The sequence below is a fragment of the Seriola dumerili genome, unplaced genomic scaffold (assembly GCF_002260705.1).
Source record: "Seriola dumerili isolate Sdu_G_001 unplaced genomic scaffold, Sdu_1.0 BDQW01000011.1, whole genome shotgun sequence".
NCBI classification, from domain to species: domain Eukaryota; kingdom Metazoa; phylum Chordata; class Actinopteri; order Carangiformes; family Carangidae; genus Seriola; species Seriola dumerili.
This window is the reverse complement of record NW_019174266.1, coordinates 1266637-1281897: the sequence shown is the minus strand read 5'-3', so window position 1 is coordinate 1281897 and position 15261 is coordinate 1266637. Positions and strand designations below refer to the sequence as shown.

At 41.2% G+C, this 15261-nt stretch overlaps 1 protein-coding gene across 1 annotated transcript in view; it reads left to right on the top strand.

Annotated features, from left to right (window-relative positions):
• Positions 1 to 14074, top strand: part of LOC111224117 (leucine-rich repeat-containing protein 4C-like) — a 37498-nt gene extending 23424 nt beyond the window's left edge. Inside the window, exon 2 of the mRNA XM_022748527.1 lies at positions 11948 to 14074. Within this exon, the coding sequence (XP_022604248.1) occupies positions 11975 to 13870 (1896 nt within the window). The 5' untranslated portion in view covers positions 11948 to 11974 and the 3' untranslated portion in view covers positions 13871 to 14074. The remainder of the gene's footprint in view (positions 1 to 11947) is intronic.
• Positions 14075 to 15261: the final 1187 nt, after the last annotated feature.

Here is a 15261-nt window from a genome sequence, read left to right as displayed (position 1 = left end):
GGTGTTTACTACTTTGTTTTATTAGTAATATTTTATTTTACTAAGAATAACTACTGCTAGAATATAAACAGACAGGTGACAAATTAAAGGAAAAACCTAAAAAATGAATGGAGAGACAGGATGACACTGCCACTGTCACTGGATGGTTTGATGAGTATGAAAATTATATGAATCATTTGCTGTGGACTTCACAGTCACCAGATCTCAACCCAGTTGAACACCTGTGGGAGATTTTGGACTGACGTGTGAAGACAGAGCTTTCAATCATCATCGTCAAAACACCAGATGGGGGGGGGGGTGTCTTTTGGAAGAATGGTGTCCATCACCTCCAGTAGAGTTCAGAGATTTATAGAATCAACGACGAGGAGCTCTGAAGCTGTTCTGGAGTCACCAAGTGGCAACCCACCAGCATTGGTCTGTGAGTTAGCATTTTGGCCGTTGCCATCTTGGTTTTTTGGAACCAGAATTAAAGCTATTTGGACGAGAGGGTGGAGCTGGAGAGGAGTGAGGGGGCGGATCTGACCTGAGGACAGAGGACAACCGGCAACCTGTCCTGCTGCACCGCGCGAAGTCGCTGCTAACACAGTTAGCTTCCATAATTTGAGGTAAGTGTAATAATCTTAACAGCTAATTGCATTCATTTCCACATTTGGCAAATATCACATATATGAGGAGTAACTTTTAAATGTTGTTGTAGCTGAAGCTATTGTTTGGTGTAACTACTTGTGTTAAAATTATATTTATATTTATATTAAGGGTAGAAACTATTATTATTACATTGTTTTAAAAATGGTTCTGCAAATGTCATTGTTGATGACAGGCATCAAAACATCTGTTGGAATGATTCTTTCTCTCTTTCAGAATAACTAACATTACTGAGAGCTGGGAACCATCGTGACATGTGCACCCACACAACGCCACCAGGGTAGTATTTTCTCAATAGTCTACAATAATCATACATTTCTCATTATTACAATGTTGGTCTGGATCTTTGGGGACAGCTACCACCACCTCCAGCTGCAGTAAACAGACTTGAAGCTCATCTTCTCTGGCATCACCCAGAGATGCGGGAGGATGCTGGTGCTAATCCGTGGGCGACTGACAGGGCTCGCAGGTTTGTGAACAGTGTTATGGCCTCATGTGTTCATTGTTTTAAGTGGCAGCTTTGCACGTCACCCTCACGTATAAGAGGTTTGACACTCCTGAGCTATTTTTGCATGATGGAGTTCATTTCATCACGAGGGGAAATGATATTTTAAAACAGATTTGCTGAGTCCGTTAAAACACGACTTCAGCAGCAGTGAAATGTTCATGTGACAGGTTGTTCACGGCTGAAGTTGAGTCTTAATGGATTTTTTAGACCCGGACACAGCCCACAGTGCCTCATGTGATGACTGATACTTTTGTTAATATAGTTTGCACACTTGTGGCCATAACATTGTTCAGTCTTATCAGCTACGCCCGTCTCTCGTTCCCTACACCTGCACCCTCACCTGTTCCCTCTATCTTACTCCTTTACCACCCCGTGGTCTTTGACTCTCTCTGCCCACCGTATCAGACATACGGTCCGAAGACCTTCGGATCCCACTGTAGCTGTAACAAACTGTAAGTAGATTAAAACATTAGATAGTTCTTGTAGTTCACAGTTCTCCTACATTAGTTAATATCAGAGTGGTGTTCCGAGAGCATCACTTATTTAGAGAGAGGTTTCTACTGGGGCACATTTACATTCAAATACTGTGGCAGGTTGCCTTTTTGTCCCTTTCATAGTGACTTCAGAACAGCTTCTTCCTTCAAGCTGTGAGCCTGCTACATTTAAACCTGGGACTCGTGATAAATAAAGGGTTTATACTTGTTGCTAAAACGATGCTCCATCGGAGACTCAACTTCCTCTTTATATTATGCAAACTTGTCTTTGTGACAGTGAAGTTCACCTTTACCTTCATCCACAGCTGTGTGTGAACTATTTATTCTTTTTTTTTTTTTTCAAATAGTTGCAGTTGATTGTAATTTGCACACAACAGTATTTAATTCGTCCATTTATGACGTTCTTTTATACACCTTTCCAGTGTTGTAAATTGTTGAAATTAATGTAGTTTTTAATGTGCAATAAAGGTGTTTATGAAGCTCTTGAAGTTTGTTAATGGTTTTATGGAGCATATGTGGAATGAATTTTAAAAATAGCAACATGCACAGTATTATAATCATACAGGAACACATTGATGAAGGGTCTAAAGATAGATGATAGAGTCTGTGCTGTCCTCATGTGCCTTACTTCTCAACTTTAATGAAACTGAAAACACTAGTTCACCAAAGTGTCCCGTTGGATTCACTATGTGACATATGGTCAATTTGGAAAAACCATTCTCTCAGTACAATTGAACTGTAGCTTTGAAAGAAAGTAATGTGTATGAGCTGTACACTGACAACTGCTTTGAAGTCTAACTGTCAAATCTTCAGTTCGCAGTAAAAAGTTTGCAACTTCTAAAGTGGTGACAGCAGCGCATGTAGGTGCATTCATGCAACTGGGATATTAACTGAGATGCTAATTTTGACTAATGAACTTACTGGAAAAAATGAACAGCTGACTCCTTAAAATGTGTTTTAGTACAACCAAATGCTGAATGAGGTATTTTTCGGCAAACACAACGTCGCAGCTAACTGTCATGAACTGAAAACAGAAGCTCCAGCTCCGACACGTCACTCCATCCTCTATCCTGATTGACTGGCATGATGTGTCAGTCCCTCAGTAGCCACGCCCTACAGCACAGCTTTATCCTCAATTTTCCTTTAAATGGGACCATGATTTAAAAAAAATAAACATCTTGCTGTATTGAAGAAGACTTGAAACTCGTGATTGAGAACATAAACCCATTAGGAAAAAACTAACTGAGGTAATAAATCAAGTGAGAATAAGATTAATTTCCCATAGTTTTCTATACAATCTCGCTTTTTTTTTTAAGGTCAGCCCCCTGATGGTCATTGGAAAGAATGCAGGATTAAGCCATTCATTTTCCAGAACTGGATCCATTATTATACACAGTTTATAGGCGGCACGATGTGGCCCAACACCTTACTAAGATACTTTATGTTGGTTTTTCCTTTAAATTTGTCGCGTGTTTGTATTCTCTCTTCTTTTTTTTTTTTAAAGCCAATAGCTTTAAAAATCTTTACAGTACCTTACTGCTACACCAAGCCAAAGCTCATCACCTACCTTTTCACAAGACAGTCACAACTTGTGACACTATAAGGATACATATAAATATATCCTAAGTATTATTTAAGTTCACATATGTCACCCGTGTTCCAGAAACTGTGCTCATTTTACAAAATCTGTGTGAACACCAACCTACATACCAACTGTGTGTCAGCATGCGGCTGAAGAACGACTCCTCACGTACTGATAGACGCAGGGCACAATCCAGACGAAAGGATGTCCAATGAGAATCAGTGGCACATTGGTGAGCAGCAACCTTAAACAAGAGAACAAAAGACTGTACCACGTATGGTGCCATCTGTTGTCAGTATCCTGTCACCCCAATGTGAACACAAAAGCTCCAGAGAGAACTGCCTCCAACTCCTCCTATGCAGTCAATTTGCAAACTAGAATGGCTGGAATTCATTGGCAAATAGCTGTGACTGAACAGAGGACACTCCAGTGAACTAATCCCTTCGAGCACTCTGCATTTTGCAGGGAGCGGCAACCTGCCAAGACTGGCCATTGAAGCTACATTGCTATTGTGCCATTTTTTAATACAACACTGTTGTATTCCTCAATACCAACAATGAATAACAGTATTTTGCCCTTTTGGAGGCATTACCATAGAATATCACTACACCAGTGATATGCCACAGTGAGGTCGAAATCTCATTGGTTCATGCAAATTGCAAACTAAAACTTGCAATTTGCGTGTTATATCATTAAAACACAACTTCCTGGCCCACTTCCTACAGCTTCTGAACCTGAAAGAAATCACATTCAATGTTATTAACACATTTGTAAAGAGCCAATTTCCTCTGATGAAGCATAAAATGTAACAAGAGCATCACTGTAATGTGGAACCTTTTTAATTCAATGTTTAATAATTGATCTTTTAAACAAAATGAGTGTCATGAGTTCATTCACAAATCAGCATCAGCCGCATGCGCACCTCCTGCACCAATCGCAGAAATCCTCCGATAAAAGTGATCTGTTTAACTACTATAAGACCGCAGCTTATGGGATGTGTGCAGCTCATTATCCTGCCACTGCCGCCGGCTGTGTGTACTCACCTACCTAAACCCCGGGCTGCCACCTGCTTTTATGCACCGCATGTGGAGGGAATGTGTTTCCAGTTTTCTTCTGATCAACAAAAACCCAAATGTTTTGCAGTGAGAGCATTAGTCCATATCTGTGTAACCAATTACCAAGACTGTCCCCACTGCCTAAGACGTGCTAACACACTTAAACTGTGCCATGTTTTCATTTAGTCCAGTCATCCTCGACTGTGCCGCGATGCCCTTCCACCTACAGTTGGCCGATCCGGCAGATCTCTTTTTAGGAACGCAGTCATGGAAGCAGATTGGCGGGCCAGACAAGTGACACGAATACTAAGAGCGCCCTCGCATTCAGCCTGCCTCCCACCCAGGGCATCCTGTCTTAATCCCTTTGCAGAGACCAGACAGAGCCTTGGCAGAGTGCATTTGAACACGGAGGTCCCTGCAGATTATTTAGCCCATGCAATTATCATAATGGAGGCAGCATAAGGCAATATGTGAATAGGAATTGAATTATCACTTGAAAAGGTGTCTCTTTACCTTCTACCTTCTCGCTCTCCCTCTCCCCAGTATTGGCACAAGATAGCAACCTCTGCGTACTTACCTGAAACGAGGGCACAAGAAATAACATACAGGAAGTCTAAGTTGTATAACGTGATGCTCTTTAACACCACATGACAATAGGTCATTCAAGTGTAAATCCCTGAGAAAAGATTGCACTCGGGTACACTCGTTTAACATGTCTGGCATTTTACACACATTCTTACACAGTAGCTTGATCGGTTTCTTTCCACTCGCCGCACATTAAAGTTTGAAATATGTGTCATGGGAAATTTCAAAGCCTTTCAATAAACAAAAGCAAATAAAACGAGACTATCACTAACCAAGACTGCAATCATCAGTCTGTAAGACAAAGTGGCTGGATGGCTGATAATAATACGACATTTCTCATCAGAAACAATAGATTGATTAAAAATGTCCCCTGCACTGTTTTCACAGACATAATGCCACAGCATATTGCCTGACAGCAAATTAAAATGTGTCTATAGGTTTTTGTCCTCGCAGTGATTGTCTGTCTGACCATAATTCCAGATGGCAGTCTGATTGCTCTCAATTTTGCCTTTATTTTAATTTAATCTCGTTCCATCACAGGCTGGAGAAAATGAGCCTGGTGATCAAAAATCATGATGATTTTCAATAATATGATCGTGCCATCTGGGAGCGCTCCTGCCCCGAGGGGACGGCAGACGTTAAGCTCGGGTCAGAGGGTCAGCTGTAGCACCTCTTCTCTCATCATATCCTGATGATGAAGGGACCTACATTACTGCCCGTTATCTTTCGTTGGGCGGAGTAAACGTAAACTTTTATTTGCCTCACATTCAGCAGAACAATGGCAACGATTTTATATAAATTACCTGGAATGTTTTCAGTATACAGTGAGGCGGGTAGACTCTAGCATCCCGAGTGCGAGTGTGGGAAATTCACAATATATCGTTGGGCTTTGAAGTTTTCCGAGCATAAACCCTAATGTCATTTTTTTGATAAATATATTAACATTAAATCAAATTACTCAAATCACTATTGTGTGAAATGAAAGGGGTTGGCTGTGGTGTAATGTCAGCCAACTCTGCAGCTCCATAAAGCCTTTTAGCCTGTTTTAACTCATTGTTTGAAATTTTACGGCTTTCACATTTGCTGATTGGTTGAGTCAATGTATCATTCAGCTTGTTTTCATGTTTTTGTGCCCCCTAGTGTGCAAAAATCAATTAATGGAGCTTTAAAATTAAAGGAACCAATGAAGCTGTTACATGAAAGCATTTAGAAAATCCAATTACACTGTTCTATTGAACTCTCCCAAAATGACTAAGAATTGCTTATAATGTAGTCTATAGAATCAAAACACATTCTGGCTCTTGCCGTCAAGTGTCAGCAACTGTGTAAATACTTTTGGTGAGCTTTGCTAAATGTGGAGGGTCCCTGCAGTCACTGTAGCGTCTTGTACCCTATAGCTGAAACCCACTCCACCCCTTCACCCACACCCTTGAAGAATATTATCTCGAAACAGATGAGAGAAAACACTTTAGCGTATGACCTTGCTTACATGTTTCTCTTTTTTTTGTTTCTTCCCCATTCTGTGTCTGCAGCCGAATCATTGACTCTAAATCGTCTTACAACAAGACGTTACAGAATGTTACGGATACACGGATTGTATCTCCTGTGCAATGACAATGACGTTACCTTGACTCCGCTGAAAAAAGGATGCTCATCTTACTTTCATTACCTTTTAAATTAAATCTTGTGGCTGTCGTCAGTTGTACTTTGAATGACCAGATTGAAGGCACAGAAATGATTTGGTTTCAAAGCTGAAATCATGATTTCTCTGTTTGTTTTTGAGCATCCTACAAAATAATATTTCACACAAGGTGTTTCTAAAGAAATAAATAACACCAAAATGTGGTTTGCATCATTTTTTTTTTTTGTGTGTGTGCGTGTGCGTGTGATCTAGACGTCAGTGCATTGCAGCTGCAATTCTTCTCACAGAGACCAAAGTGAGGCTGCACCGCCAACACACCCTGTTTAAAACACTCTCTAAATGTGACTGGTGCAAAAAGTCCTTTCTTTCAAAGGCCCAACCGAACCAGTTGCAAAAGGCAAATTCAAATATATATCTGGTGTTAGCAACTAGCAAACATGACAATATACCAAGCATTATAATGCATCTGACAGCTGCAGTAAGGCCTGTACTCTAAGCAACCTGAACATTCCCTACGCTCACAGGCATAGGCACAGTTTAAAATGGGCTGCAGCAAGCAAGCCGGTGATAATACAAAAAAAATAAAAAATATTTGTTAGATAACACCATCCCAAGAGGATGAAAAATGTTGAAGAAAATACACTTCATTTTTGCTGTTGTGAGACTCGTCGGGTCAACGAAAGGGCCATCATTCCTGTTCCTGTTAAAAGAATAGAGTTTGGCTGATAAGTCAGCAGCGCCCAACAGCCTCTGAGATTTATTTCCCCAACACCAGCACTCTGAGTATTGAAGGCGAGGTGGGGGAGGGGGATTGCCTTTATTTTTTCAGGTGGAGCGGAACTGGAGAGCGAAGCACTCTCAGTCTGCATGTCAGATTGAGACAGCAGCAGTGGTGGCCGCCAGTCATGATGGCCTCCACTGCAAGGCTTTTACACGGGAGCACGCAAACACACACACAGATTTAAATGTCTAGTCTTCACTTTGACAATATGGAGTGACACGAACAAATGGTCTCAAATTACACGCGTTAAATTACTCAATTACACACATTAAGACCCCAGAAATAAAGCTGCACACCGGCGCAGGATTCTCCACCACAGTGCGACGTTATACTGACGCTTATAGCTATGCCGCTGTTCTGTTTTAAGATATTCAGGTTGTTATGATAAATGACTTTTGAGAAGCTGGAACCGGAGAATGTTTGGCTTTTTTTTTTTTTTTGCCTTTTAAAAATGACTCAAACGATAAATCAGTTGGCAAAATAACTGCTGATTAATTGATGAGCTATTTGACAGAAAATTAATCGACTAATTGTTTCAGCTCCATTTCGTTTCTCTCCAAGGGATTTTAAATGAATAAGGCTGGTAATATTATATATTTAACATATACTGTACTTTTTTTTTTTTTGGTCAGCAAATTCCATAAAAGATAAAAACCAGCAATGGATTTGGTCCAATTAATACTATTGTCTGTGCCGCTCCAAAAAATCTAACTTTTCTGTATTTTGCTAAAAATGGGATCATAAAGATTTAGTGTTTAGAGCGGGAATAAACAGGCGTTGAGCTGAGTGCCACAGATACAGAAGTACTGAGAGATGGACAAGCACACCAACCACAGACTCTGCTGTGTTGTTTGTTAGGTGGCTTCAGTTTTTACACACATTATATATACTAATATATTTATCACTGCTCGAGATGTGACACTGACACAAGAAAACCTGTTATCCATCTGTATCTCCCAGCTACACTGTACACAGGTCTTGTAAGATGCAGATGGCCTGTGAGGTTACAACATCAGCTCGAACGAGGTTAAGAACAAGACATGCAACAAATGTATGCAAATGCGATGAATCAGTAATGCGTTGAATGAATTAGCAAAATGACATTCAGCTCATCAGACAGCCTTCAGCCACGGGCTCTTTTCTCTATCATGATGTGAGACTTGCCAGATTTCATATCACTTCATATTTTACCCACTCACACTCACTAGATCGGCTGCAAGTGGCTGTGATAAGCAATTCATAAAGGATGTGACTTGGTTTTTGTTTTGATTCTTTTTCTTCTTACCTCAAACATTACAATAAATTATGAGATGAATGAGCATTTTTTTTAATGTTCTTTCCAGTGATTTTAGTTATTTCATTACGTTTCATGTAGGAACATGAAAAAAAAAACTGTGCTTTTTGGGGATGTAGGAGGCAAAAAAGGATTTGTGATTCCCGAGGGCATATTAAGCAGCAGAGTGTTAATGACATCAGGTGTTAACTGTGATAATATCAGTATTAAAACCTTGTGCCACACAAGAGATTAGCGCATTTCCTGGTGAACATGTGACTTTTTTTTTTTTGTCCGACAGTGGAATTGCAAATTGAAATATTTACTTTTTTTTGTCACTGGGTTGGAATAATCCTTTGGTACATGAAACATATTCCCCTGAGAAGTCTGAGGGAAAATGCTAAATATGCCAACAAGCTAAATCAAATTGTGACTGCAAAGCAAGTTGTTCAATATGCAACATTTCATAGATGCATTACCCTCAATTTGACTTGTGTAGAGCAGTTTTAACATATGTCTCCTCATATTTACACCACGACAATATGAAACAGAGAAGCTTTTCTTTCTTGGACATGAGGCTTTACTTGATTTCCTGATTTGTAGACATTCAGTTATTTAGGTATTTGCATCATAAACAGCCATGCTTGCCTCCCTGGAGGGTGGGGATGTCCATGCTAACATGTTTTGCTAGTTGGAGTAGAATGTGGGTGCTCGCGGTGCACGACAGCGACAGACTCTAATCATCTGACATTGTAATTTGAGTGCTCTGATGCTCTGCTTTATATTACAGTCTCCTTGCTATGTGCGCCCTGATTGAGACATATGTTACTCTAGCGCTTTTCCAACAAACTCATTATAACAAATGAATTTGGCAAATCACAGTGGTGTCAGACATAATGCCAGTAGCTGCTGGTGCAGAAGCAGAAAAAGTAAGGGTGGGTGTGTTTTTATGTTGCTGGCAGGATTTTAGATGTAAGCAGCTACTGCTTTCAGTGGCTCTGAATACATGTTGAGCGTGCCTAGATGAAATTAATCCACGCAGTGTTGCACCAACAAAGAGAAGAGGGATGTTTGAAGTGATTTTTTTTTTTTTTTTTTTCTACCGCAATATATGTGGCATCACTTTATGTAATGAGGCATTCTGTGCTGATAAAATGTTTTATGAAGAAGGCATGTATCCAAGAATACAATTACCCTGAGTGGTAGATCATCTTCAAATGACTATATTTCCTTAAGTATTCCAGTGGAAATGCAAATGAAGGTGTTCTATTGGCAGCTGATAATCTCTATCAGTGAGTTTGTCATGTTTGACATTTTCTTCTCTACAGTGGCAGCGCAGGGTTGTTGTAATTCCAGCCAGATGAAATGAGCTCCTGCCAGCGGGAGGCCTCACTCGATCTGATTCCCCCAGCAGAGGCTCGTCTCGCCGCAGCCTCTCTACACTGCGTCTGGCGTGGCAGCACGGCTGGTGCAAAAAAACCCCCAAAAAAACAAGCCACATTTAGACTAATTTCTGCTGATCGAGTCAGCCATTCGTCCTCACCAGAGAACATTTCCACCACAGTTAACAATTTTTACAGTTTAGAAAACACCTGTCACAATACACTCATGCCTTTTCGCTCGTGGCTTGATGGGAAAGAGATGATTAACAGATAACTTGAGTTGGAAGAGCTGAGAAGAGACATGGAGAATACATAAAGTTAAGGAGTCAGTAGGGAAGGTTAATGTTTTTTTTGCACCAGGCAAGAGTGCTTTGCTTTTGGCAAAGGCATTATAACTGCACTGAAGAACAGCGTCTGCATCACTTAATAGTACAGCTTGACACAATGCGGTCACATTTTATAACTTCACACCGTGTGTAATGTTCGGTATATGATACGTATTGATTTATGTGTAGGTTACCATCTTTGTGGGCAGATGATAATATGGGGTGATAGCAACACATCAACACTGCTTTGTGGAAGTGGGAGGTACAGGCTGTACTGTATGTGTGTGAATGTCTCAGTCTATTTTGGTCTCGAGCACACTCAGGCATATTCCCAGGCACTTTGGCTGAATGGACTAATCTAATCTAATTTAATCTAATCTAATCTAAAGGAGTAACAAGTTTCTTGTTAGTCACTTGATTTGGGGGATAATAAATTCTGCTATAGTTATGCGAGGACAATATCAGACCTCTTCACAGTCTTGATTCACACTATTTGTCAGGGATTTTGATGTGACAATAAATTGGATCGTAATGAAAAGTAAACAGCAGTGCGATACTGCTTTGAATAAAAAAGAATTAATCATGTAGATGAATGAAGAATACTGTTTTAGAAACCACAGGAAATGAATCACATATAAAATAGGCAATAAACAGGCGATAAAAGTCAATATAATGTTATCACTTAATAACATTCATGAATGACTTGTTAATATATATGTAAATGTTAATATATTGTTGTGTTTCATATCAAGTTATAAGCCATAGCTCATTATCAAGCAAGCAGAGTTGGATTTCCTCTGTTTGCCATTCTATGCTTTTCACAGGTTACATTGCTTTTTGCATTGTTTTTTAGCATAGACAGATATTCTGTAGAAAATTCCTGGCTGGCACTCAGACAGTGTTTGTTTGTGACAATGCAGAGCCACATTCACTGAGCGTGATGCTTTGGTGTCAGTGACTTGTCTTGTTCTGAAACATCTTGTCCCAGTGGCATCAACAGATTGTACTATTTCTTTTAAAAATTTCATGACTAAGGCTTTGTGTATTAAATAATTGCAGGCTTAGGATTTCGATGAGTAAAGGGCTTACAAGTAATTCACAGGTCCTGCTCGAATGGGAGATGGGGATGCTAAGTTCTCATTTTTCATTTTCGGTCTCCAGTGTAGATATATCAGCGTCTGTGAAGTCTGCAAATCTGGGGCAATCCAGGGTTAGGGAGCTGACAAAAAGCTTGTTATATTCCACAGATGGGCAATGTTGACAATTAATTGAAGCTTTTAATTCATGTTGCTCTTATTCATTTGTCATTCTATACACATTGTGCTGTATAAATAGATTAGGGCTACAAGTAATCATTATTTTCACTATCAATTGATCTGTTGATTGAGCGCCAAGTTACATCTTCAAATGTTGTGTTTCATCTGACCAACAGTCCAAATCCCAAAGATATTAATTTTGCAATCATATAAAAACATACAAAAGCAACAACTGTTCACATTCAAGAAGCTGAAAAAAAAACTAATGTTTTTGTTGTCAGTTTATTCTCTGCCAACTAATCAATTCAGCACTAGAAAAGATCTTGTATCGAGCCAATGATAATTATAACAACATGAACAATGTACTCCCTTCTACTTTATGTGGATACTAAATATTATCTTTTTCTTCCTTTTGCAGAGAACACACACAGCAGATGAACTATGAATGCTGAACACAATGATCTCCTCCCTCCAGCGCCAGACAATGAGAGGTCGTAGGCTGAAGGGGGCGCTGTCCAACCCCCTCTTTGTGCTTCTTTTGGCCCTTCAGATCCTGGTGGTGGCTGGGCTGGTTCGTGCTCAGACCTGTCCTTCCGTCTGCTCATGCAGTAACCAGTTCAGCAAAGTCATATGCACCCGCCGCAGTCTACGGGATGTCCCAGATGGCATTTCCACAAACACTCGCTACCTGAACCTCCAGGACAACCTCATCCAGGTCATCAAGGTGGACAGTTTTAAACATCTGCGCCATCTGGAGATCCTGCAGCTGAGCAAGAATCACATCCGCAGCATTGAAATTGGCGCCTTCAATGGGCTGGCCAGTCTCAACACCTTGGAGCTCTTTGATAATCGGCTCACGACAATCCCCAATGGAGCGTTTGAGTACTTGTCCAAGCTGAAGGAATTGTGGCTACGCAACAACCCCATCGAAAGTATACCATCTTATGCCTTCAACCGAGTTCCCTCGCTTCGAAGGCTGGATCTAGGTGAACTCAAACGTCTCTCCTACATTTCTGACGGCGCCTTCAAGGACTTGAGCAACCTGCGCTACCTGAACCTGGGAATGTGCAACCTCAAGGAGATACCCAACATCTTACCTTTGGTCAGGCTTGAAGAGCTAGAGATGTCAGGAAACCAGCTCTCTGTTGTCAAGCCCAGCTCATTTACAGGATTAGTGAACCTGCAGAAGCTGTGGATGATGCATGCCCAGATCCAAACTATTGAGAGGAATTCCTTCGATGACCTTCAGTCCCTGGTGGAGCTCAACCTGGCTCACAACAACCTTACCTTCCTACCACATGACCTCTTCACACCGTTGCATCGCTTGGAGCGGGTCCACCTTCATCACAACCCTTGGAACTGCAACTGTGATATCTTGTGGCTCAGCTGGTGGCTGAAGGAAACGGTACCTGCCAATACCAGCTGCTGCGCCCGTTGCCACAGTCCTGCAATTTTTAAAGGTCGCTACATTGGGGAACTGGACCACAGCTACTTCCAGTGTGATGTTCCTGTCATTGTGGAGCCGCCCAGTGACTTGAATGTGACAGAAGGCATGGGTGCAGAGCTTAAATGCCGTACAAGCTCGTTGACATCCATCAGCTGGCTTACACCAAATGGCTCATTGGTGACACATGGGGCTTACAAGGTGCGTCTGTCTGTACTCAACGACGGGACACTGAACTTTACTAGCGTCACAATGCAGGACACTGGGACTTACACCTGTATGGTTAGCAACACAGCAGGCAACATTTCTGCCTCTGCTGTGCTTAATGTCACTTCTGTGGAGAACAGCGGGGTGACCTATTTTACCACAGTCACCGTGGAGACCATTGAGACCCCGGGGGATGACAGCCAAACGCCACTTCCCCCATTTGGCTGGGTGTCATCCTCAACAACAAAAGGTACTCCTGTTTCAACGAGGACCACAGAGCGGACTTACACCATTCCAGTTCTTGATCTGGATGGAGAGGGAGCCCTCAATGGCCTGGATGAAGTCATGAAAACCACCAAGATCATCATCGGCTGCTTCGTGGCCATCACGCTCATGGCTGCTGTTCTGCTGGTAATTTTCTACAAGATGAGGAAACAGCATAACCAGCAGGATCCCGATGGCCCTGCCTCCTCTATGGAGGTCATTACTGTTGAAGAAGACCTTGCAGGTGTCGCCGCCATGGAGAGACACCTATCGCTGCCCCCTCTGGAGCACTACAACCACTACAACACCTACAAGAGCACTTACCACCACCCTCCTATGCTCAGTACCATACACAGCTCAGCCACACAGGAACCTTTACTGATTCAAGCCTGCTCAAAAGACAATGTACAAGAGACCCAAATCTGATCTTGAATTTGACTAAATATTCAGTATCAGCAGTTTCATACTTGGAGTACAATGGACCAAAACATGAAGATAAAAGAAATCAAAATGACATTGACTTGACAGAGTTGATGTCGATAACGGCGATAAATCAGCATTTGGCAAAGGGACGACATATGATACTTTAACAAGTGTCTTTACAAAAACAAAGATTATTTATTAAAAGTATGTCTAGTGGCTAAATGAAGAAAAACAATTTGTGATAGCTTTTTAGCTCATTTTATTTCTCTCTCTCTCTCTCTCTCTGTGTAATAATGCACAAGGGAAAGGATGGTTTACTATGAGTGAATATGGAATGTATGAAATGTGTCTCATGTGAAACCCACTTCAGAAATTGGCCTTGTACTAATATTAATGCAGTGCCATTAATTCAATACTTTGATTTTACCTAATAATGATATATTTTGTAGAAGGACAATGCTTCAGTATTAAGAAGCATTTATTTGCTAGTTTTTAAGTAATCTTTGTCCAATTTGGCAGAGGTTTATGAGACAAAACATAAAATGGGTTTATTTTCATTGTCATCATACTCTAGCTGTCACTCAACACAAAATGAGATCTTTTAATGACACAGCTCTGGATGATATCACAGTGAAGCCAGCATGCCTGAGGAGCAAAGCAGCCAAATGAGTAAATGTGCATTTCCCCTGTGGCTCCTAAACAACAGACATACATCCTTCACTTTAATTAAGATTAAAGTTCTTGCTCCCACTGCTCCTCCTACCTTTTCTTTACACTTCTACCTTTACTATGTCTCTCTTTTTTTTTTTGTCCTCCTCTCTTGTTCCATCTATGAATTCTCCACCTTCCCTGTCTACCCTCATTTCGCTTTCTCCCCGCTCTCCTTCTCTCCATGTCCTCTTGCTTCTTTGATTGTCTCTCTGTCACTTAGCTCAGGCACGTTCCTCACCCCATCGCCATGTCTCATTTGTCTCGCTTTATCCGCCGGCATGTGCCGTACGAAGGCAGAATATTGCTTGGGAAAATGAAGGGGAGCATAAGGCTGCGGTCTGTAGCCTTCCTGTTAACCCAGTAATGATCTACGTCCACTCAGTGTCGCGTTACCTTGCCATCACCCCAGGGTCACACGAGCTTGGGCGCTGATAGTCCATCTGTTAGTACAGATAAAGAGGCAAATGAGGCTGTTTTGTAATGTAGTGTGACCCTGTCAGACTAACACAGACGGGGCTAACATAGTCAGTGAAGCAGCTAGGAACCTGCAACAAAATAAGGGGAGATGGGTTATAGCTCATTAATCTGTATCAGCAGTTCATTTGCAGACTAACAGAGGAAAGCTGATAACAAAACAGCATGAGACTTTTCCACTCTCCCTGTGCCCAACATCTAACAGGGGG